Source organism: Rutilus rutilus (assembly GCF_951802725.1).
Source record: "Rutilus rutilus genome assembly, chromosome: 22".
In the NCBI taxonomy this organism is placed as follows: domain Eukaryota; kingdom Metazoa; phylum Chordata; class Actinopteri; order Cypriniformes; family Leuciscidae; genus Rutilus; species Rutilus rutilus.
Genome location: NC_140227.1, coordinates 19,333,918 through 19,359,197, shown reverse-complemented (window position 1 = coordinate 19,359,197; position 25,280 = coordinate 19,333,918). Strand labels below are relative to the sequence as shown.

Genomic DNA, 25,280 nt, shown 5'->3' with positions numbered 1-25,280 from the left:
AGGATAATTTTCTTTTTGCCATGGATACATTAATGTAACTCTTAGAAGAAAAGGCCCTGAACCTTAAAGGGTTCTGTCATACACAGTACCTTAATGGGTTCCCATATTGAACCAATTTTCCCTGAATATATGAGTTAGAATAATTTGCAAGAGAGGGATTTTAAACTTAGATGAGTTTACCTGTTCAGGGTTATGACATTTAACGTCCCCAACAATGTCTGTAGTCCCATTTAGCAACTTGTAAAAACTTTTTTTTTTAATCACGAGTTGGGTATACTGGTTTATTTTGTGTTGCAGAATAAAATCTTGAGTTGGTCACCACATGCCTTATTTCAGGATTTTAACCAAAGTCTCATAAAAAAAAAACAAAAAAAAAACCTTGACTTCAGGATGAGTGGACTCGTTTCTAGGTTTTGGCCAACAAAAATATATACGTCATCCATAATGGCTGCTGAAAATTCAACTTAGTCATCACAGGAATTTAAATGACTTTATAAAATATGTTTAACTAGAAAACAATTATTTTAACACTGTATTTTTAATTTAACAAATGCACCCTTGGCTTTCCAAAATCTGTTTTGGTAGAAGTATTGATATGAATTATGCTTTTTGAAGTTCACATTACAAATTAAAACTGTCTAACTATGCAGTTCTATGTGCAACAAAGAGTCATCAACTGAAATTAGCAACTATTGGTTACAGTAATTACAGTACAGCCTTATTTAAGTAATAGTTAACATGACTTTGGTGTGGTTGACCAGAATATGTTCTGATGTGTATGTGAGAATCACCCAAGATGAGAACTGATCAAAAGCATAAAAAAGTTTTATTTGAAAAAAAATATATTTCATTTTTTTGGAGACTGTTTTTAGTATAACACTGACTGTAGACAGCCTAAAAAAAAAGTCATATTTAATTTGTTTGTATTTACATATAAACTTAAGTTTAGAGCTGACAAGGGAGTGTCACATTTGAGTATTATTAGCATCTTACATGTATGACAGGCAAAGGATTTGTTCACACTTCATTTAACTAGAATAAGTCAAATCAAATCAGCACAGATGAAACAATAAAGAATTAATTCAAGTAAGCACAAAGGGTAATAAAATGTAACATTAAACAACACGAATAACTATTGAGACAGTCAGTATACACTCCATATTACAATTATGCTTGATATCAACAAAAATGCATTCTTTTTTTTATTGTCTTTTTATTGTCTGTTTTTAAACTCCTCTTCATCAACAGAGAATGGATGGTGTCCAATCAAGTTTACAGGTCCATGAAATATGTGGACTATGGACTGTATCCGCTAATTGAACATTAGGAGTCTTGGGTCAGGAAAACAAATAGCTGACTCCACGCTGCTCCTTCTTCATCCGGACTCCTCTGTCAGTTGGTGGTTCAAGAACTCTGCCCAAGCACCACTTGGGTGGACAGGTGGACATATTCCCAAAGAAATTCCATCTGCAAATCCTGAAATAACACAATAATAAATAATACTGCTTTACTAAGTGCCTTTTTTTTTTTTACCTGGGCACCATTCCAATAAAATTCTTAAGTTCCCAGCCCATTGTCTTCCATACATTAAACAGTGCAATTAATAGTGATCCCGGGCTCTGCATTCATAAAGTATGCTTCATGGTAAAACGTCTAATGCCAGGGACACACTTAACCACTAGCTGAAACATTCTAAGACTGAAATGAACATGCTTATTGTTTCCAATGACTGGAGCAGATTTTAAACACCGACTGAACGCAACAGTCTCCGACTTGGCGCGTTTGGGCATGATCAGTCGTAAGTATCAAATTACATTCATAATCGGCCTTACAGTCATTAAGGCCTTACGGCCTTAAGCCGTGTGTCCCCGGCTTAAGATGCTAATGGTGACAACAGTACATCAATGGCCTCAACTTTTTCTACTCAACTATAAGTCAGCTTTATGAAACCAGGACTCTTGGATATAGGACTAATGATTGAATAATAAAGTAAAAAACAATAAAGAATTTTTTTTTTTTTACCCACCTGCACTTCAATAGGCCTTTCATTGTTTGTTTAATTGCTTGTTTCTTGTCCCTTATCTTCTTGAAACAAATTCATTACCAAGTCATCAGTTGGAAGTTCTGAAAGGAGATTAATAGTGATATTGAGAGTGAAGTGACCCGTTTTTCAAAAGTCTGACTTTAAGTTAAAATTGCTACTGCAGCTATATCTAAGTCTTAAATCTGTATAGCATTTCAAGACTTAGATATAGCAGCAATAGTGACTTCAACCTGGAGTCAGATCTTTTACAACTACAATGAAATAAATAGCTTCTAGCAGCAATTCCTGGGCCAAGCCCCTAATGGCCATTTTTGGCATGTTTGGACATTGGATTTTATTAGGAATCTTTTGAACATTGCCCAGATCACATGGTTAAACACTTGCCACACATTGAATTTGATCAAACAATCATCAAAGCTATAGCCTGTTGCTTTAATCAGCATGCCACTCATACAAGGGTTTGTTTAATTTTACAGAGACTTGAGTTTTTGAAGGCAAAACCGCAGCTATTGGCTCGAAATGATAGCCTGGCTCCGCCCTCCTACGTACTTCCGCTCAATTTCATTTTCCTTCAGTACTACGTCTGGGACTGCTGTATATTCTTAGGTTTCCAGAAACCAATTTTTTTGGAGGACCAATCAGCGAACAGAGGGAGTGGCTGAGAACGATGACGTTGATGTAGTGCGTCAGTTTGAGTTGGAGTAATGGCAGCGGAGAAAGATGTGAGAAAAGCTATTCGGTCCGTTGTTGCAAAACTGCCGAATATACAGAAGTTAAAGCCGGAGCAAGAACAATGTTTGCTAAGTTTTGTTGGTGGCCATGATGTTGTGGCCCTCCTCCCCACGGGGTTCGGGAAAAGTTTGATTTTCCAGCTCACTCAGCACTAGAAGTGCCAGAATTCCATAACTACTAGAACTGCCACAAGCGGTCATTTTGATCGCTATTCAAAACTCTATCTTTAATGATAAATCCCCAATTGAGAGATTAATGCATTTATTGTATTAGGATGTCTTTTAAAAACAAAACAACACCAAACTGTACATTTAAACAAGTTTAATTATAATTTATAAATAAATAATATTCGTAGATGCCCTGAACAAAATGACGGAGATGTTTTCATGTTTCCACTGTTTGATCGCGCCCGCGCCCGCCGACACACACACCATATTCCAGCATTGCAGCCTGTTCATTATAGCCATAATAAAATATAATAATAAAATAGTCAACCTAACATATAAAAATTCCACTGCTCTGTTTCTCAGTACTAGTAGGCTACAATTCGTACGTGTGAGGATGATTTTTTCCGTCGATATTGGAACGTGAGTGAAGTTCAAAGCCTATATGATAAAGAATAGTTTAGCATCCAAATACATCGCAAATGTTGAAACATTTTGATTCTAATTAGAGAGTTACGTGAGCCCAACGCCGCTTACTTTCACTTTCGCGTATAAAGCATTTCATTTTGGCTTTAGTTATTTTTTCATTCTTGTTCTGTTCTGAATATCATTACATTTAAATGATTTGTTGTTGAAAATGTTTAGTGTATTTTTTACCACATTTTATTGTTGCGTATATTGGTATAATAATACTGCGAAATTCAGTGCGGTCAATATGACCGTTTATGGCCGAAATAGGTAAATATGTTCATTTGTTTTGTTTTTTTGCCTTATGTGTAATTTACATAGGTAATTTATATGAAAAACATTTTAAATTAAAATACAGACACTTTTAGGAAAAGTCAGGTACCAGCAGGATTGTATTTATTTTTTCAACAAAGTTATTGCAGATATAAAATTCAAAACGGTCAAAATGACCGCCATGGCAGTTCTAGTGGTGAATGAGTTAGCTAAGGCGAACGATAGGGATGCAAAGCCGATAGTTGTTGTCGTCTCCCCTCTTGTTGCACTAATGGAGGACCAAGTGAAGGAGGCAGAAAAGTTGTTTCCGTATCGCGCAGTAGCCTGGTGATCACTGTACAGCATTTGCGGCAGATCCGAAACGACCGCAGCGGCGTATTGTTAATGATTAGACCCAGCTTCGACAGTTGACTGAATACATCACTGTCCTTATACATTTTGAATTTGTAAATGTTTCCGGCCGGTTTCGGCGCATGACATACGTCACGACCACACTTTAGCGATTGGCTATGGCAGATCCTGAGTGACTCTGGGCAGATCCAATAGTTTTGAACTTTAACAGAGAACCCGCCTACAAGGAAGTAAACGTTTCTCAATGGAGAGATTCCAGACTCTCTGTACAAATGAAATGTACAAGAGTCTGGTAGAACCAGGCTATCGAAATGACAGAACATTACACAAAATGTTATGTTTAAGTTGGAGCTATAATCAAATGGAGCCCTTACCGGGGTTAGTAAGTTTCATCCAGAGATCTTCTATTTGTTCACCAGGATGTTGGTCATATTCACTTGTACTTGTAGCAGAATTAGCAGGTACGGTGTTCTCATCTTCAGTCACAGGCTGGTATAAATCAACTACTTCAGCATCTTTGTTCAAGGTACGTCGTTGCCAGGGAAAGACATAATTTGAGTTGGAACACTGGCTTCCATCATCAACATTCATACAGCCATCACAGAAGCATGAATACACACGAGTATCCAGGACTCCAGTAGAAACACAACGTACAGAATGGAGAACACGAGTTCCAGCAAGGGCAGACTTCACTTGTGTTATAGGACGGTCACGCTGAATTTCACCTCGTTTAACCAGGTAAAATGTACGGAGCTGCCTATCACAGCCATCTTTTGTCAAATTTAGATTGCAGAAATTATACATCTCCTCTGCATTTTTGATAGTGATCCTATGTGACTGGACAGCACGTTGAACAGATGATTTTACAAACCCAGAGACACCATCACTGGGCCCCTTGCTGTGGTGGGAACCAAAGTAACATCTTTCGACAGACAAACCATGTGAAGCCTTGGAGTTGCTAATGTCAGCAAATGCCACCATTGACTTGTATTGTGCGCCACAACCATTCGTGAATTCAACTACATGCTCTAACTTCAGTCCTCGCTTTTCTTTTAGGTGCTTTATAGCCAGAGTTTCGAAGTGGTGAACGGCATTGGTATCATGGTTGAGGTCATCAGAGACAAAAACCAAGGCTTCCTGGATGGTGTGTTCATGACCCTCTGTGGGACACTTGTAGTAACAAATAATCGGGTGAACGGTTATCTGCTGTGTGGACCAATGTGCCGGCTGTATTTCGTCTTGGGATATGCACGAGAAATTTTCGGCAAAATCCATGATGAACAAAGACCAAGTGTTGGGCAACTTTTCTCGGATAAGGGAAAACTGTTCGTGCTGCCAGTTGGCTGTAAACAGATGTTTAGCCAAAAAGTCTGTTTCGCGCAATAACTCGTCAAACATTGTTTTGAATGTGCCACACTTAGTTGATTGAAACTTCTTGGACTTTTGTTTACCATCGTGGTTGAAAGCCTTACTCTCCCAATTTTGCCAGGACACTTCTTGTTTGCCATACGAATCTACTACCATTTGTAACTTTTCCTTGAGTAGCGATACCCCACAGTCGGAGCAGGTTCTGTTAATGCACTTTAGATTATGGTACTTGCTGTTGCCACTTTTGGGACATAGAGAAAAACTGATAAGTTCATATTTGTTTTTGATCTTGAGTTTTATACACTCGGCATTGTTAGTAGCAGTGAGAATTCTGTTCAGGCTCTGAAGCTTCAGTAAAACTCCAGTACAATATTCACAGAGACACTGGTTTCTGTCTGTCCGACGCTGAAGAAGAACACATGAAGGTCGAAGCCATGAGAAAACCGGAAAGGACACAACATTCTTTTCTGGATTTTCCAGCTTCCAACGTTCATAGGCTTCCTGTAGAGAGATCTCCATTTGGAATCTTTGTTCTGGTTTCTTTACAGTCCTCATGTAAGGAAGTTCCCGTGCTACCTTAGGATTACGATAGAAAGCAGTTATATTGTTCACAACATCCATGCAAGTGGCATCAGACTTGCGTTTTTTATCTAAACCTTCACTGGATGAGGAATTTGGTAAATTGGTGAGATATGCTGGACGGAGGTTAAAGCGCCTTGCTAAAATATGTTGCATTCTGTACTTTTTGGCAACCATCAAACTAGTGACAATCAGGCGCCTCTTCTCCAAGGATGCTGCATCCTTCTTCTTCTTTAGAGCTTCAATCGTGGATCGAAGTTTTTCTTGAGATGGCTCATCAAAATCTATTCGTCGACAAGCTGTTTTCAGACCTCTGGCTTTCAAAGCTGCTCGTTTACGAGGAGTACAGTGATGGATGAAGTCCATTACAATGTCCGCAAACTTTTCTGCATCAGCCGGAATTTTTTTGCACATCCGTGACACTGCCATTTGTTTTGCCGATTTAGTTCTAAAGCCTGTAGATCCAGCTGTACTACTTGGAGAGCCAACATTTCTTTGTGGAGTGTCAGTTCGCTTTTTTGTCTTGTTTCTTTTTTCCCTCTTTCGGGACGCATCTCTTTCACGAATTAGTCTTTTCTTCAGTTCTCCCATCCTCTCCCTCTCCTCTCTTTTCTTTATCCTATCATACTCTCGTTTCTTCATCCTCTCATTTCTTGTTAAGACTTTGCTTTTCTTAGGTGGCGGAGGCTCTTCATCAGCTTTACACTGCTTTTCATCAGTTCTTCTACACTGTAACTTCTTTTTGGCTCTGAATCTTCTCTGTCGCTCACGATTATTTTCCTTATCAATTTCTATAGAAGCAGCAGCCCTCTTTCTTCTATACTCCTTTGCTCTTGCAGCTTCCAAAGCTTTGAACTCAGCAAATTTTACAGGATCTTTTTTCAAACGATCCCTCCAGGCCTGACTGTATCTCGCATTTTTGGCTTTCCACTTGTCATATTTTGACACTTCATCCTGACAGACAAACAGTTGACTTTTCTTACTTTCACGCCCAGAGTTACGGAGCTGGATTGTCAAAGACATTCTGAAATGAAAATATTTACACCATTTAGTTGATTTATTCAAATATGTACATCAGTGGAGGGAGTTTTAGAAAGGTAACATACAGAGAATATACATAATATAATATAAGAGAATAATATATTTTACTCTATTCTATTCTATTCTATATATATATATATATAGAATAGAATAGAGTAAAATATATTGTACTCTATTCTCTCACTCATCTCACTATTCACTCATCTCACAATATCGATGTCTGTCAAAAAATAACATGCACAATACACGATAGTATTTATGAGAAGCAGAGGTCCAGGTAGTGTGTGTATATATGTATGTATGTATATATATATATATATATATATATATATATATATATATACAGTCAGGTCCATAAATATTGGGACATCGACACAATTCTAATCTTTTTGGCTCTATACACCACCACAATGGATTTGAAATGAAACGAACAAGATGTGCTTTAACTGCAGACTTTCAGCTTTAATTTGAGGGTATTTACATCCAAATCAGGTGACCGGTGTAGGAATTACAACAGTTTGTATATGTGCCTCCCACTTTTTAAGGGACCAAAAGTAATGGGACAGATTAACAATCATAAATCAAACTTTCACTTTTTTATACTTGGTGGCAAATCCTTTGCAGTCAATTACAGCCTGAAGTCTGGAACGCATAGACATCACTAGACGCTGGGTTTCATCCCTGGTGATGCTCTGCCAGGCCTCTACTGCAACTGTCTTCAGTTCCTGCTTGTTCTTGGGGCATTTTCCCTTCAGTTTTGTCTTCAGCAAGTGAAATGCATGCTCAATCGGATTCAGGTCAGGTGATTGACTTGGCCATTGCATAACATTCCACTTCTTTCCCTTAAAAAACTCTTTGGTTGCTTTCGCAGTATGCTTCGGGTCATTGTCCATCTGCAATGTGAAGCGCCGTCCAATGAGTTCTGAAGCATTTGGCTGAATATGAGCAGATAATATTGCCCGAAACACTTCAGAATTCATCCTGCTGTTTTTGTCAGCAGTCTCATCATCAATAAATACAAGAGAACCAGTTCCATTGGCATCCATACATGCCCACGTCATGACACTACCACCACCATGCTTCACTGATGAGGTGGTATGCTTTGGATCATGAGCAGTTCCTTTCCTTCTCCATACTCTTCTCTTCCCATCACTCTGGTACAAGTGGATCTTTGTCTCATCTGTCCATAGGATGTTGTTCTAGAACTGTGAAGGCTTTTTAGATGTTGTTTGGCAAACTCTAATCTGGCGTTCCTGTTTTTGAGGCTCACCAATGGTTTTCATCTTGTGGTGAACCCTCTGTATTCACTCTGGTGAAGTCTTCTCTTGATTGTTGACTTTGACACACACACACCTACCTCCTGGATGTGTTCTTGATCTGGCCAAATGTTGTGAAGAAAAGCATGTTGTGACCAAATGCTTCAGAACTCATTGGACGGCGCTTCACATTGCAGATGGACAATGACCCGAAGCATACTGCGAAAGCAACCAAAGAGTTTTTTAAGGGAAAGAAGTGGAATGTTATGCAATGGCCAAGTCAATCACCTGACCTGAATCCGACTGAGCATGCATTTCACTTGCTGAAGACAAAACTGAAGGGAAAATGCCCCAAGAACAAGCAGGAACTGAAGACAGTTGCAGTAGAGGCCTGGCAGAGCATCACCAGGGATGAAACCCAGCGTCTAGTGATGTCTATGCGTTCCAGACTTCAGGCTGTAATTGACTGCAAAGGATTTTTTAACCAAGTATTAAAAAGTGAAAGTTTGATTTATGATTGTTAATCTGTCCCATTACTTTTGGTCCCTTAAAAAGTGGGAGGCACATATACAAACTGTTGTAATTCCTACACCGTTCACCTGATTTGGATGTAAATACCCTCAAATTAAAGCTGAAAGTCTGCAGTTAAAGCACATCTTGTTCGTTTCATTTCAAATCCATTGTGGTGGTGTATAGATTAGAATTGTGTCGATGTCCCAATATTTATGGACCTGACTGTATATATATATATATATATATATATATACACATATTTATATATATATATATATATATATATACACAGCATATATCAGCATCTGAGTCAAATTGAACGACTACAGGGACTCATCTCAAGATTACTGAATTATGAGAAAAGGGTCGGTCAGAATCAGAATGAGTAGTTTGTGCATAATAAATGTCCATCAAAATATAACGTTTCAACTTCCTGTTTACGTCAGAAACCAACATGTTGAATGATGTTTACTAATCTTTTGAAGTTTTTCAATTGGATTGGCATTTATTATCTTTAGCATGCAGTGTGAAGTATTTCACTCAGTTCCCTGATCATTCGGATTCAATTTCAGTGAGTAAAAAACTAATTTATACTCATGTGCGTTATATGTATTAGGTACAGTACATTATCGTCTCTGAGAGACAGCATGTTGAAGCCGCTCAGGCCGGCATTTTCTCCCTCTTCTCGGAAAGCAATGACATAGTCAAAACATCCGATAGTGAGTGTAGGGTTTTCCAGAAAATGTGTGTACTACCTGGACCTCTGCTTCTCATAAATTCTACCGTGTATTGTGCACGTTATTTTTTTATAGACATCAATGTTTTTGAAATGTTAAATGTTTGAATTTGAAAACAGAATGATCGTAAAGTAAAACATTTTTTATTTCTTAGCCGGTAAATATTCAGTGAATTGACTGATGGCCATGAGTATGTTATGTCGATGTTTTTAATTCTAATATTCCAACCGACAGCCAGCCTAAGTTTTTGACGGATGTAAAAACGTATGTGAGGGGTGAACTATGTTTGATTTTTGGGTTTTGGGTTTTTGATTATAAAACGTTATAAGATGTTAGAAATGTTTTTTGCATGGCTCATTATACTTATTTTACAGAATGAAGTTTATTTCGTGGCTTAAAAAAAATAACATTACTCGGAGACTGACATGTTCGGCTCATTTTTCAAGTTCAGTGTTTTTGATGCACAAAGATGTTTTTATTGTCTCTTAAAACAAAACAAAAAACATGAAATGCATATCCTGTTGTAAATAATAGGTAACAGACTAACTGTTGTACTATTTTTTTTTAGGTTTGGACTCAGTAAACATGTAACAGTAAACATGAATGTGGTGTGGTGTGGTTGATCAGGATGTTTAATTTTTGGAGACACTGTTTTACTGTTGTTGTTGTTGTTTTTTTGTATAACAATGATTGTAGACAGCCTAAAACAAGAAAGTCATATTTAAACAAAAAAAAATTGTATTTACATACAAATTTGGTTTAGAGCTGACAAGGGAGTGTCACACTTCATATAACTAGAATAAATCAAATCAAGTCAGCACAGATGAAACACTAAAGAATCAATTCAAGTACCTCTCTCTTATCTGAGACAGCTCCATCCTATGCTGCGTCAACATCTCTTGATTTCTGAGAGGCAGCTGTAAAAACAACGACATCAATCAGCTCACATTTATAGCTAAGTGTCATACAATTCAATAAAAATAATAGGGCCTAGTCCTCCACTTTTCTATACAAGCTTGTTTAAGCCACAGAAGTAAAAATAAAAAAGGTAATTGGGAGTTTTTATCTCACAAATCTGACTTTTTCTTCTTGCAATTGTGAGTCATATCTCTTTTTTTTTTTTCTGAATTGTGAGATTGCAAGTTATCAGAATTATGAGATATAAACTCAGAAGAACACATATATATAAAATATATATATATAAAATCTTCCATAGTTTTGTTTGTTTTGCATATACACAGACTTACATTAAATGCTTGTGTCTTATGTTTGGGGGAGCCAACTTTGTTTTTGCTGACATCACTGGATGCATCACTGGTCCCTGAATCATCCAAGCCGTGTCTTGTGATGTGCTGTTGTGCCTGAAAGGTGGTACCTGTTTCAGTATTAGTCTCAGGTTCATTCTTAATTTGAGGTGCTTGATTAATAAATGGAAAAGTGTTCTCGCTGCTGTCCATCATTTGGGTTTCAGTGTCTTTGCTGGGCATCTGATCAGGGTAAATGTCCATACATGGCGATACAGATGCTGATTCGTGGCACACAGGTATTTGCACTTCATTCTCTTGCTGTGTATAAACTTCTAGCTTCATGTGCATTTCTGTATCCTTCAAGTCATGTTCAGATCTCCATTCCTCTGAAAATGCCTGGGTGTATTTCTGAGCGTGAGTCTCAGAGGAGCAGGGCTGCAATTCTATAATGAATAAACAAAATAAACATACTTTAGTTCTTAAAGATCATAAACAGGGAGATTACGTCAAGTGTACAATGTGCCAAGCGTACATTAGTAAAAATAATACGTGAATAACAAAGAACAATGCATTATAAAAATGTCAAATTAGTGACACAACCTAAACATCTCAATAAGCTAATGTTAATAATATATACTATTTAAAGGATCATGGTTGACTTCAATGGCTATGGTAAATGAATTAAAGACTAACTATCGAGATTTCGTGTTCATAAAAACCATAACATAAAATAAATAAGTATGAGAGTGAGATTTAAGGTGAATTGACTAACCAGAGTCCATCTGAACTCCTGCCTCCTGCAGTCTCCTCTTGAGCAGCTCAATCTCCTGTCTGGAGCGACACATCTCCTCATTATACTCTGAAAATATGTCTTCCACAGCCTTGAATATCTCCTGCGCTGCTAAAGTTAATCGCTCTGTCAGAACAATCCTTAAAATTTGCAGTTTGGACATTGTGTGTTCATAAAATACCACTGAAGTCTCTATCAAGCTCTTATTTACACATTCATAACAGATATTTCTCGTCTATTGTTTTGTATGCGTTAATCCTGCTGAGCTCGATGATAATCAGCGCCACCTGCCGGTCTGGATGAGCGTATATAAAAAACAGATTTTTCTTATCCTTACAAAAAATTTAATTTTATAATTATAAAAATTTGACAGTTGCTAAAGGCAAATTGCAACTGTTTAATTTTAGTATTTTATTACAGCTTTGTAATGCAATATGATCAGCCTATAAAAGTTCAAATGTCTGACTGGAATGTTAAATAAACAAGTTTAAACAACAGTGTTTTACCTCAAATGACTGTTCATCTGTGTTAAATTTTTTACAAACTATACAGTTTATTACAAACTATACATCAAATCCTTAGATAACAGTGGACATTTCCCTAAGTTTGATTCAAGAGTTCAAGATTTGAGGAACTAATACATGCTGCATATCTCTCCCCTCAACAAATTCAATTCAATTCACATCCTTTCACCTTCAAAATAACACTCACATCATTCTTTCTCCCTAAAATAAGGATCACTTTCTGTTACCATGGAAACAGCAATGTAACTCTTAGAAGAAAAGGTTCTGACGTCCCCAACAATGTCTGTATTTAGCATCACCGCCTTTTTCAATTCAGCTTTATAAACTCTCGAGTGGGGTATACTGGTGTATTTTGTATCGTAGAATAAAATCTTGAGTTTAACCAAATGTAAAGGCTTTTAACCAACATCCCATTCAAAAAAAACATTGACTTCAGGATGATGGGTTTTGGCCAACAAAATTATGTCATCCTTTCAGCACTACGGGTCTATAACCCCATTTAACCCTTTTTCTAAGTGTGTTTAATAATGGTATTTGTTATGAAACCCAAAACACATTAAGAAACTATAATGCTGTAATAATAAAAAAAGATTGTATTCCCTCAAATAGCTTTCAAAAGTCTTTAGAAACAGCTTTGCAAAACATCAACATCAAATATTGGAAACCAACCTCTACTCTGAAATATTGATACTGAACTTAAAAAAAGTATATGATCAGTAAGTTATGAGAACATGATTTTACATTGCTTTAACTCATCAAAATAAGTTAAGCAATTTTCAACTTTCTTATAGAGGTTATACAAGATTCAACTCATGTAATTTAAGTTGAAATGACTTAAACATCTAAGTTGACTGTACTTAAAAATGTAAGCAACTTATTTTTTCAGAGTAATATCAGAGGAGAATAATTACACATATGGTCAAACGCACATGGCCCTTGGAGTGTGTGTGCGGTTAAGAGCAGATTTACAGTGCTGTGAAGAATAAGTCATTGTTTGACAGGGCCAGCTGTCAGCTCCACTCTTCCTCACGACAGGCCTTGCCTGGCCACCTGCCTACTATTCTCCAACTATGGTCACAAACTCTCTCCTCAGACCACCTCAGATTAGTGCCAAAACACATTACTTTATTGCTAATTGCCATTTTGTATCGTTCAGTGTAAAAAAGTAGCCAGTTGCTCTTCTCAAAGAATCAAATATAATGGCCATTTGGAGCCGTTTAGATAAAACACCTATTATGTAGCAAATCAGTCATTTATTTTACATGACTTATAGAATATTCTATCGTTCAAAGAGTTTGGGGTCAATACGATTTTTTTTTTTTTAAAGGAAATGAATACTTTTATTCAGCAAGGATGCAGTAAATTGATCAAAAGTGACAGTAGAGACATACGTAAACTGCAACAAAAATTTCTATTTTAAATAAATCCTGTTTTTTGCAAATCAAACAATGCTGAAGTTGTGCATCATAGTTTCCACAAAAATATTAAACCACACAACCGTTTCAATTTTGACAATAATGAGCAGCAGCAAATAAGCATATTCGTGATTTCTGAAGGATCATGTGACACTGAAGATGATGGAAAATTATGCTGAAAATTCAGCTTTGCCATTACAGTTTTAAATATATTTAGATATAAAACTGTTATTTTTAATTGTAATATACATTTCTTTTTATTGTATTTTTGATCAAATAAATGCAGCCTTGGTGACCATAAGAGAAAAAAGTCTTACCAACTTTTTAATAGTATACAAATTAAACCTGAAGACGTGGAACAAATGCACTAGGAAAATGCAAAAGTAAAAAGAAAAATAATCCTGAAATATTAAAAAAATGATATTTAATCTATATGAGGCATTTATTTATATAGCACATTTCACACATTTCATAATGGATAAATAAATGAACATTTTTAAATCATGATATCACAATATACAAATTTACTAAAACTGCTAAGAATGTATCTTAAATGTTCAATGATCAAGTTGTGTTGCATCAGCATTGCAAATCAGTCAGAACTCGTTTTTTAAAACACAGTGATCCAAACAAGATTGCAAAAAAAACAAAAAAACAGTGACACATCAGATGCCACTGCACTGGCATGAACATGCCACAGACATGTCAGCACAACTACAACATAACTGTCATTCCGTGTCATCCCAACGCCCCACAAAAACACTCTGCGACATGCCACTCTAACCGACGACTCCTAAAACACAGTTCTGTCGTAAACAAGCCTTTATGCTTTCAAACACGGAGAGTAGGAAAGGTTGTGTTATGTTTATGTAGGAAGCCGCCTTGACTGGAACCTGTCTTTGTTTATCAAGTCATTGAAGTCAGGGATATGCCTGGTATCTGTGCCACTTTCCTAGATTTGCATTCCAGTGACTGGGATGTTTACACTATTCCGTTTATGTCTCTTCAAGTAAGAGTAACCGTATCTGCATCATGGGCATTCTCACCCCGTCTTCAATGTTGTCTAACTATTTGGTCGCTCCAGAAACCGAAGCGCTAAATTTGTGCTCCTGATGACATGGGAGAAGGTCACTGGAGCCCAGAGTCAGATATAAACAGTGAGGGACGAGCAGAGAAGCTTGTAGGCCATATTTTTACTCGCAGATAAAGCCTGGGACGGGGCTCAACTTTCCTTAACGTCCCAACTGGAATCCAGACATGGAAGACAAACAAAATTAGGACCATTACCGACATAGTTTCCGCAGAGGACATTTGAACGCGGTCCCATCCCTGCCCCACCTTTTCGAATGGATGTCATAATAAGTAATGATCACAAATGCTTGAATTGAAAAGCGTGGCGATTTCCATGCATTCATCTATGGAATGATCGCCGTTAACTGCTGAGAATGAAAAATATGCACGTCTTTGAAATCTAGATTTCGAATTCCAAAGACTAATATTAGGTCCACAAACTGCAGAGAAAAGGTATTTAAAGGATGCTATTCTGAGAAGCATTCCTGGATGTTCGTGGCATTGAGGCATCAGTGTAGGTCTGTGGGTGACAACCAAATGGAATTCAACAGGAACACACACCCTGTTATGTGAAGAAGAAGAAAAAACAGAATAGATATCCAATCTTGATCTTGACTGACGCAATTCATAGGGAGGTCACAGGTGATCCATTTTTAGCAGTTATAGGCCTACAGGACATGAAAATGCAGAGGTGCTTTTTTCCATGATGCCTCTTGAAGGGCAATGCAGCATATTATGAGGTTTAATGGGTTTGTCAGCTGTTCTATGATGCTCTTGTCGAGAGGTGTTTCCACCAGCTTCCCACATGGACACCCGCCATGATGGTGCACTTAGAAAGTGATGTATCGTTAACGGCTTGTCTGGTCTATTTAAATGACCCATGAGAGGCCGCAGTCGCACTGCCACAGTTTAAGAAGATGATTGATAGTTTTCCTTGTGAGGTTGATACTGTTGTGGAATACATGCTAATTGGGCACATATGACTTATGGAAACAATCTATCCCTGAATGAGCTGAAAGCAAGGTTAAAGGGTAAGTTCACCCAAAAATTCTATTTCTCCCTCGTGTCGTTCTAAACCGTTAAGACATTCGTTCATCTTCGGAACACAAATGAGTATTTTCTGAACCATCCATAGACTGCAATGCAACCACCACTTTCAAGGCCCAGAAAGGTAGTAAAGACATCATTAAAATAGTCCATGTGACTACAGTGATTCAACCTTAATGTTATGAAGCGACGATAAAACGTTTTGTGCGGAACCCCCCCCCCCCCCCAAAATAACGACTTTATTCAACAATCTCTTCTCTCCCACGTCATTGTCCTACGCTGTTGACGTAGTAAACACAGTGCGGCGCTTCTGGGTTCTGCACCAGAACGCCACCTCACTATTGGACAACGGTGGTCACGTGAGCACTACGACACGTGCGTGTGATGCTGAAGCAGGAGCTGGCCAATAGGGAGGCGGCTTTCTGACAGAAAGCTCTCGGATTTCATCAAAAATATCTTCATTTATGTTCCGAAGATGAATGAAGGTCTTACGGGTTTGAAACGACACGAGGATGAGAAATTAACGACAGAAATTTCATTTTAAACTAACCCTTTAATACTTCTGATGTTTTAGTGAAAGGAATTAGACCGTAGTTTTAATCATAATTGTTATTCCATAGTACATATACTACCATTCAAAAGTTTGGGGTCAGTAAGATTTTTTTTTTTTTTTTTTTTAAAGAAATTAATACTTTCATTCAGCAAGGATGCTTTAAATTAATGAAAAATGTGTCATTAGACAATCACCAAAAAATCCTGAAAATGTTACACTGAAATGCTTTCAACACTGTCAATAAGAAATGTTTCTTGAGCGCCAAATCAGCACATCAGAATGATTTCTGAAGGATCATGTGATGCTGTAGACTGGACTAATGATGCTGAAAAGTTCAGCTCTGCCATCACAGGAATAAATTACATTTTAAAATATATTAACATAGAAAAGTTATTTTAAATATAATAATTTTTTTATTATTTTGATCAAATAAATGCAGCCTTGGTGAGCATGAGATCTTACTGATCCCAAACATTTGAATGGTATAGTGTAGATGAAATGTTAAATGACCCCAACAGCATCATAAGAGTGGTATAGTTTTGTAAAAAGTTGAGAAGGTTTCCTGCTTGGCACTGCACTGTTACTTTTCTAGAGCTTCGTTTAGAAATGAGAAAATATGTAGATCGCAAAAAGAATCACTTCTTCCATTCTGAGGCCTTGAGAATTGAGGGGAGTTGACTCCATTAAAAGGCCAAAGAAAAAAGAGCCAACAGCTAGTATTGGAAATTTTGATTCATCTCAGCGTACCGTTTGATTCTGTTTAACACGTTCAACATTTAGATATGCAAATCAAATAAAACGGCAACAATAAAAAGAACTAGCTGATCAACTTAAAACATATGGCAAATGCTTCCTTACAGAGACTTTATCAGCTGACATGGACTTCAAAGTTCTCTATAAAGAGTGGATCTATATTCCATTTTTATAGAAACTGTCAAAATATCTTTGACAATATCAATCATAATAGTATAGATTATATTGCAGTATTTACTGTAAGATCTCAATACCTTCCATTTTTTAAAGAATCACAATATGAGTCTGGAATTGACTCAAAGAGTTCTCTTTTTTAACAAGTGTGTTGTTTGGCGTTTGAAAAACATATTCTAATCAAACAATGTGTTTTACTTTTACTTTGGGTCAGGTGGACCCAAAGTTGATGCTTTTACAATAATATCTGCATTCAGGGGTTTTGTTAGATCAGAGGACACATTTAAAAAAGTTGGGCAAAAAAAAAAAAAAATTCTTATTTTTACACATACATTCTTCTCAGGGACGCCAAACAGTACAACAGTCAATCACCACAGAATATGAAGGTCAGAAGGTCAGAAATTGGTCAGCCTCTCAGGTAGACTGAATCAACCAAATCGTTTTTATGTGGTATTCTTCTTTCCACTCCTACAGTGAGGCAGATTTGTTTGTGGTCTCTTGGAGAGAGGCATTTACTAACAGTGAGTAGCGTGCCACGGAGGGGTGAGGCAGTCATGGTGCTCCGAGAGCCAGGATCATTCCTGTGACTAAACATGACACCACTTGCACTAAGACATCGACAGCTGCACACGCACATGCTTTCCATTCTGTTTGTTGTAGAGGATTATAACCTGATAAAAGAGACCAGTGACTATCGTATTGTAAGGCCCTGTCCACTACTGTTTCTTTCTGACCGAGAGCCCTAAAGACACAGTAAAAACACAGGTACCGGTCAGTGTTATTTATATAGTGTTTATTCATATTTTGAATTAGCTTTTTGAAATATTTTCGTTATGTGCTATATTCATTTAATGTGCTTTTGTCATTTCTATTTAACTTTACTTTTATTTCAATTTAAGTTTAAGTAATTTTAGTACTTCAACATATTTTATTTCAGGTTTTCACCAAGTCAACTTAGTTTTTTGTTTTTTTGCATACGATTTTTAAAGGTTTTTGTCTAATATTTATATCTTACTTTGGCTTTATTTGAATTAAACGTAGATTTAGTTTTAGCATAATCTATATTACAATATATAATCTTATAACAAATATAATCTTATACAATTTGTTGTTTTGCTTCTCCATTTAATTGATTTTTTTATAAGTATGTTTAGATTATTATTTTTTTTTTTTGAGAATAACACTAAAATATGTATTATGCAAATCATTTTTTTGAATTGTAAAAAAACTGATAAAAAGGTTTACAGATTTACAAATGTTTTGACTAAGGGGCAGACAAAGTACATTTTTCATAACATTTCATAACATTTTCATAATTTAAATAACCTTTTTTCCACTATAAAGAACCTTTTGTGGAATGGAAAGGTCCCATGGATGTTGAAGGTTCTTCATAGAACCATAAATGCCAATAAAGAGTGTGACCCCAGAAGTATTTGGACACAATCATTTTTAATCATGTAAAAATGTTATTGCATAACAAAATGTTGCAAAATCAATATAGCATCTGCAAACATGTGATTCTACACTTTTTTTTTTTACACTTCACTTGTATGTCCTTCTGTATATCTAATGCAATATCTAATGCATATTTAATGCAATGCAATCATACATTTATAAGTGCGTCTTTAACACTTTCTGGGGCCGCATTTGATAAGGCATGCTTAGAAGTCCAGCAGAGGTGCTTGAAAAGAGAGAGTCCCTGACAAACAGCCCTGATGAGACTTGAACCTGTTGCTAGGCCAGCTCAGCGCTGCATGCGGTCCAGAGGATCCAAGCATCTGTTCCAGTCGCTACTCCCTCTCCTAACAGCAATAACAGAGCTCATAATATCTTTCTAGGGTTTGAGAGCCAAATATGAGCGAAGAGTGAGCATTCCATGGCTAATGCAGCCACGTTCTGGGCATTTCTTCACAAGAAGCCAATTCCCCCTCTCTCCTCCTCCCTTTCTGCCAGCTGTCCTGCAATGTGCTGCTGCTTGTCAGTGAAGAGAAGTAGCGCACTGTTTTCAGTGACAGGGCAGCACACCATGTCGCCTTACACCTAAGACCCACTCAAACAGACTGATATCATCTGTCTGGTTGAGGATCTACTCAATCCCCCGTGATAAACCTTTGTTTCTAGCGTGCTTACCGGTAGTCAGGGACACTTGAACTTGAAACGGATCATAGTGACTTCAAGTAGTTGAAGTCATATTATGAAAAAGATTGATTGCATGGTGATTGGTACCTTGTATAAGAGTTTTAAAACTTAGAGATGGTGAATAAAATGGCAATCAATCAGCCAATTCACAAAGAGACACAAAAGCAGCACAGGTAGCAACACAGACCCAAATAATAAAAATTGTTACAAAAAACACTGAAGTTGCTGTTTGGATTTAAATAGGCAAATGCTTAAGAGTCTATGATTGGATTGTTATTGCAGAGATATGATTGGATTGCGTTATTACTTTTCATTTCTTAAACAACCATGTAGGAAGACACACCATTGCCTTATTCCAGGATGACAAAGCCAAGACTCATCAGGCTCAAATTGCTCAAAAAATCAGGCTAAAAAAATGGTTGGGAGGGAGCATGAAGAATCATTTTCACACATGAATTGGCACCTCTGAGTCCAGACCTTTTGGTCAAGATCTTGTATTGACAATGCAAGAGTCAAGCACTCTGTAAAGTCTCCTCCAGCACATCCCAAAGACTTGCAATGAATTCAAGGTCTTGACTCAGAGGGGCCAATTCATGTGTGAAAATGTAATTCTTCATGCTCACTCCCAACCATTCTTTCATAATTTGAGCCTGATGAATCCTGACATTGTCATCCTGGAATATAGCCACGATGTGTCTTCATACATGCTTGTTTAAGAAATGAAAAGCTACACACTCCATCAATTATGGATAATATTAAACATATAACATGCTAGAAACATAATAATCGCTGCAATAATGATCCAATCATAGACTCTTAAGCATTTGCCTATTTAAATCCAAACAGCGACTTTTATTTTTTGGGTGGGCAGTGTAGTTACAATACTGTTTATAAAGTGTTTAAAACTTTTGGTAAATACAGTTTACTTGCGTAGTTTTTTACACAAACACATCGCTTCAGAAGGCTTTTATTAAGCTGCGTGGAGCACTTTTATCATGGATGGGTGCACTTTGATGGACTTCAAAACATAAACGGCCATTCACTGCCATTATAAAGCTTGGAAGAGCCAGGACATATAACTCTGATTGTATTTGTCTGAAAGAAGAACGTCATGTACACCTAGGATGGCTTGAGGGCGAGTAAATCATGGGGTAATTTTCCTTTTTGGGTGAACAATCCCTTTAAGCTAGATTTTGACATTTTCTGCAAAATATGCGAGGTTCTTGCCCATGTTCTTTCACAATGCTAAGATACTGCATGTGGTTGCCAAATATTGTCCACAAGCTGGCAAAGTTTGCTTTTAATGACAAGGAAATGTTAGTTTGTGAAATGTCATGTGGTGTGACTAACCAAAAATGTAATGACATTTATGAAGTATTAGTTATGGTTATTGATACAAAAAGAAATACATTTATGTTTGAAAATAATGATTAAGATCTCATTCAAGGTATATTAAAAAAATGATATTACTTTTTACTGGATGGTGCACCGCATATTTAAAGTCATTACATTGAAACTTTCTTGATAATTAATTGATATTTGTGTTGTTTTTTCAAAAACATACGATGCCAGTGTGAACGTACATTTACATACATACATAGTTTTTTCAAAAGATTTTTGTCATGGACACCCCTCTTTGTGATACACCTTTAGAACAAGACAACTGTGTTATAACATTGGTAACCTGACCTTTACTAAAAATGCTGAGAAAGTGCTTTCCTCTTCAGGAAGAGTTCGTTCCTGGGTGGTGTGTGTGTCTTGTGTGTGCTCATGGTAAACCCTGAGTTGTGGGGACAAAATAAAAAAAAATTGGCACCCATGAGGAAACCAGCTTCTAAATCATACTAAATGTTTTAGGAAAATTTAGAAAAAGTTTTCTGTGAGGGTTGTGTTTAGGGGTAGGTCTAGTGTTAGGGGATAAAATATACAGTTTATACAGTGTAAAACTCATTATCTCCCCATAAAACATGAAAACCCAAAGTGTGTGTGTGTGTGTGGTTGGTTGCATGGACCTGTCACCCTGCCATCCTCCATTTCTGCTGACAGTAGGCTGAGAGTAGGGTCCGGGGTGAATGACTCCCCTGCAGCCAGGACAGCCACAGAGGCCCCATTGTGCTCCTCAACCATCAGTGATCATCCATCACATTTTAACCTGACAGCCAACTGCACAGCCTCCTAATCCTGCCAAGGATGGAGGCTTGGGTTACCATGACGAGAGCACCACGGGGCTTCCAGCTTCGGACCTGTGCTGGACAAGGGCAGAAAGTACCTTTAAGTTCTGAAACAGGTCTCCACTTCTACATTCACAATTTAAAGATCTGTAAGGACACTGTCAAGTATTTGAGGGATTCTTTCATCAGTGACATTGTAGAAGTGTTCAGCATACTGTCACTCAAGGAAAATATCATAGTGAAAAACCCCCTTCACCATGCAACTACATGAACCTCGAATAGCTGTGGTGTGTCAGTAACCATAAATAAGCCTGTGGATTCATTAGGGGACATAGCGGAAGCTCTTCCGAATTAGCATGTGAGCTATGAGCCCAGACAAGCACATCAGGGATTTCCAGCATCCGGAGAGCCTACCTCACTTTTTGGGGTCAGGGACAAGAAAGGTCTACCTTACCGAACCAATGCCAGACATTACAGGACAGGTAAACGTATAGACCACAAAGATTTAAGAAAAACATGCCGCAAAAAATTCAATATTAAATATTAATATATTAATGTATTTATTTATTATATTTTACTCAATATCAAAATAATATTTATTATTATTATTATTAACAACACCAAATTATTAGTTAATTGAACAAAGATTAAGAAGATAATTAAAAAAAAAAATTCTATTTATTATTTCTATATTATTTTTAGAATATTAAAATGCAGTATTTATTATTAACAGCAAAATATAATACAATTTTGAAGATTATACATTTATTAATATATGTATTATTATTATTATACATTCTTAACACTATTATTATTATAATATTAAAATGCATGTATTATTATTATCAATTTGTATTTTTTTATTACATTTTTTTGAAATTAGAAAAAAGATAAATTCATCGGTTTTAGTTTAAATATAAACAGAGAATTTAGTTGTATATATACACGACCAATATAACTTTATATATATGACCAATGACCAATATAAATATATATAACTAATGTAATATTGTTGTATGTTTTTTATTTGTATATATTAATATATTCTACTTATTTTACAATATTATTTATTATATTTTGATTATATTTACAGTTATATTAATTGCATTTATAGTCTCTGAAACAGCAGAGAGTATAAAAATAAAACCAGAGGATTTTTTAAAGTTTCCCAATAATCTTTTAGCCATTTAGGTTCTTTTTCCAAACAGTCACCCTCAATAATGAATCGCTCCAGCCGAGCTATAGAAACAATGAACTGCTAATAATACGTTCTTCTGCTTTAGAAGAGAAGGTGATATTGTCTGACAAGAATTTAGATCAGTTAATTAAGGAGCCATAGTGGATCTTTCATATCTGCTGCAGTCTGTTTGATTTCCACAGCACCCAGATCATGTTCCTGCACTTTCAACAGCGGCCTGACGCCGTTCTTGAAGCAAACCGGTCCCAAATCCCCAGAAGATTGGGGAATGAAAAGAGATGTAAAGTTTAGATGTGTGGCAACAGCTAAACGCAGGGTCAGGTTTCTCAGAGCCCTGGCTATATTTAACCTACTGATCTAACACCAGGCAGAGAGTTTAAATGCCACCACTGCAGTTGGTGTGGAGCAGTTGTCGTCCACAGATCTTCTTCAGCACGAGCTCAGCTCCGAGGGTTACACCCACACACGCTCGCAAGGACCGTAAAGGACCTATAACGCTTTCAGAGAAGACACAGCAGAGCCGGTGGACTCTAATTCCAGCGAGACATGGAGCTTTTCGAGACCAACCCCTACTTCTTCGCAGACCAGCGTTTTTACGAAGGCGGCGATAACTTCTTCCAGTCCAGGCTGACCGGAGGCTTCGACCAAGCAGGATATCAGGATAGAAGCTCCATGATGGGCTTGTGTGGAGACGGAAGGATGCTGTCCAACGGAGTGGGACTGGAGGACAAACCGTCTCCATCATCTAGCCTCGGTTTGTCCATGTCTCCTCATCAGGAGCAGCAGCACTGTCCGGGTCAGTGTCTGCCTTGGGCCTGCAAGGTGTGCAAGCGCAAGTCGGTGACTATGGATCGACGGAAAGCCGCCACTTTGAGGGAGAAGAGGAGGTTGAAGAAAGTCAACGAGGCCTTTGAGGCTCTTAAAAGAAGCACGCTTATGAATCCCAACCAGAGGCTGCCTAAGGTGGAAATCCTGCGCAGCGCCATCCAGTACATCGAGAGACTGCAAGCGTTGGTCAGCTCCCTCAACCAGCAGGAACACGAGCAGGGAAACCTGCATTATAGAGCCGCAGCTCCTCAAGGGGTGAGTGAAGCTTGGGGGAACAGGGGCAGGTGTACGCTGGGATTTATCAATGACTTAGATGTTGTCAAACAGGACTGTACTTCCAAAACCTGTTTTTCTTCCTCAAAGCAAAAGTTATTGGAAAACATTAATTAAGTGGGCACTCTTTTTTTTTTTTTGTGGGTATTTGATTACCTATTTCTATTACAATACCTATTTGATTTCTATTCATTCATTAATTGTGAATATTTGAAGATGATGATGAAGCTGCCTGCAATGCAAAAAAGTTACAATTTTTATTTAAATTGTATTTTAAAATGAAGGCTAAATGCAGCCTTAAATGCAGCATGCATTGCAAAAAAGAAATATTAAATTTTTTATTTAAATAAAAATAAATGAATACAATTTTAAATTGAAGACTAGCCTAGAATGCAGCATGCATTCAAATTAAAATAAAAGTTAAAATTGAAATTTTGTTTAAATTTAATTAAAAAATCGTTTTTAATGAATTTTATGTCAATTAAATAGTATAGAAATCAAGTCAGTAGTTTGCATGTTTCAACTTTTAAAAGCACGAAAACGCCTATAAAAATGTTTAATCAAATGTGTAAAAGACTATAATAGGTTGCCGAGAGCAGTGCTTGTTTCTGACGGTCGTGAGGGTGTTGGGGGTCCAGTGGTCGGGTGGGGTAGCTGGCGATGTGACTGACAGTAGTGTGTGTGTGTTTGTGTGTAACAGGTGTCGTCCTCCAGCGAGCAGGGCTCTGGCAGCACCTGCTCTAGCAGTCCAGAGTGGAGCAGCGCATCGGAGCACTGCGTCCCCGTCTACAGCTCCACCCACGAGGGTAAGACCACCGCACCTACGTACACTAACTAACCCGATGACAAATATGAAGGATCAAAATAATGCATTAAATATGTAAAATGTGAGGTTTGAACGACTTGCCTGCCAAACATTTTCCTCAGATCTCCTGAATGACGACTCCCCAGAGCAGACCAACCTGAGGTCTCTGACCTCTATTGTGGACAGCATTACAGGAACAGAGGTGACTCCTGTGCCCTATTCAGTGGACATAAGCAAATAAATGAGGGGGGTGACCCTACCGTTACGTTCAGACCACCTTTCAACGACCATAACAGCACTATCTATGACACCCAAGGTGAACGAAGAACCTTTTTAAAGTCATAAAAGCCTTGGGGGCTTAATTTCCAGACAAATCTTGAGGTACATATGATTATATTTCCAAATGTTTCTTATCTCTGTGGGAATAAGAACGAATTTCAGATCAGCCTAATTCCTGCTGAAACTTAAGACAGTCAGGCTGGGCAAATCATATTTTCATAATTTGTCCTTTTTTTTCCTCTTGATTCCTTTATTTTTTCACTCTGTTTGTGTGTGCTTTATGCTTACCAACAAAAAAGAAACATTTGTGGGTCCAATGTTTTACATCTGGTTTTGACCAATTTCTGCTTAATTTAAACTAGTTCCGAATGCCAGTTATGTAAATATGTTCCTATTTTCTACAGAGTGGTTTTGTTATTTTATTTTGTATTTTTTCCTGTGTGTTTGGAATAACTTATTTGGACTTTTATAATAAAGATTGTTGTGT

At 37.2% G+C, this 25,280-nt stretch overlaps 2 protein-coding genes across 2 annotated transcripts; one reads left to right on the top strand and one right to left on the bottom strand.

Annotated features, from left to right (window-relative positions):
- Nucleotides 1-808: 808 nt before the first annotated feature.
- LOC311281789 (uncharacterized protein) lies at nucleotides 809-11,848 on the bottom strand. Its single transcript, XM_084395054.1, has 6 exons — nucleotides 11,546-11,848; nucleotides 10,774-11,216; nucleotides 10,379-10,443; nucleotides 4,407-7,003; nucleotides 2,027-2,124; nucleotides 809-1,476 (listed from the first exon to the last, which is right to left on the bottom strand). The coding sequence occupies exons 1-5, from the start codon at nucleotides 11,724-11,726 to the stop codon at nucleotides 2,057-2,059; spliced, it is 3,354 nt and encodes a 1,117-aa protein (XP_084251180.1). The 5' UTR covers nucleotides 11,727-11,848; the 3' UTR covers nucleotides 809-1,476; nucleotides 2,027-2,056.
- Nucleotides 11,849-22,999: 11,151 nt separating this feature from the next.
- On the top strand, nucleotides 23,000-25,280 carry myog (myogenin). Its single transcript, XM_084395063.1, has 3 exons — nucleotides 23,000-23,691; nucleotides 24,410-24,515; nucleotides 24,637-25,280. The coding sequence occupies exons 1-3, from the start codon at nucleotides 23,155-23,157 to the stop codon at nucleotides 24,753-24,755; spliced, it is 762 nt and encodes a 253-aa protein (XP_084251189.1). The 5' UTR covers nucleotides 23,000-23,154; the 3' UTR covers nucleotides 24,756-25,280.

What these genes read in the sequence shown, in the direction of transcription:
- LOC311281789 (XM_084395054.1), bottom strand. Translation starts at nt 11,726, where the DNA reads ATGTCCAAACTGCAAATTTTAAGGATTGTTCTGACAGAGCGATTAACT. An exon ending in AGGAGTTCAGATGGACTCTG is followed by an intron (nt 11,217 to 11,545) that starts GTTAGTCAATTC and finishes TATTCATTATAG; the next exon opens with AATTGCAGCCCTGCTCCTCT. An exon ending in CTGTCTCAGATAAGAGAGAG is followed by an intron (nt 7,004 to 10,378) that starts GTACTTGAATTG and finishes TTTTCATTTCAG; the next exon opens with AATGTCTTTGACAATCCAGC.
- myog (XM_084395063.1), top strand. Translation starts at nt 23,155, where the DNA reads ATGGAGCTTTTCGAGACCAACCCCTACTTCTTCGCAGACCAGCGTTTT. An exon ending in GAGCCGCAGCTCCTCAAGGG is followed by an intron (nt 23,692 to 24,409) that starts GTGAGTGAAGCT and finishes TGTGTGTAACAG; the next exon opens with GTGTCGTCCTCCAGCGAGCA. An exon ending in CTACAGCTCCACCCACGAGG is followed by an intron (nt 24,516 to 24,636) that starts GTAAGACCACCG and finishes CATTTTCCTCAG; the next exon opens with ATCTCCTGAATGACGACTCC.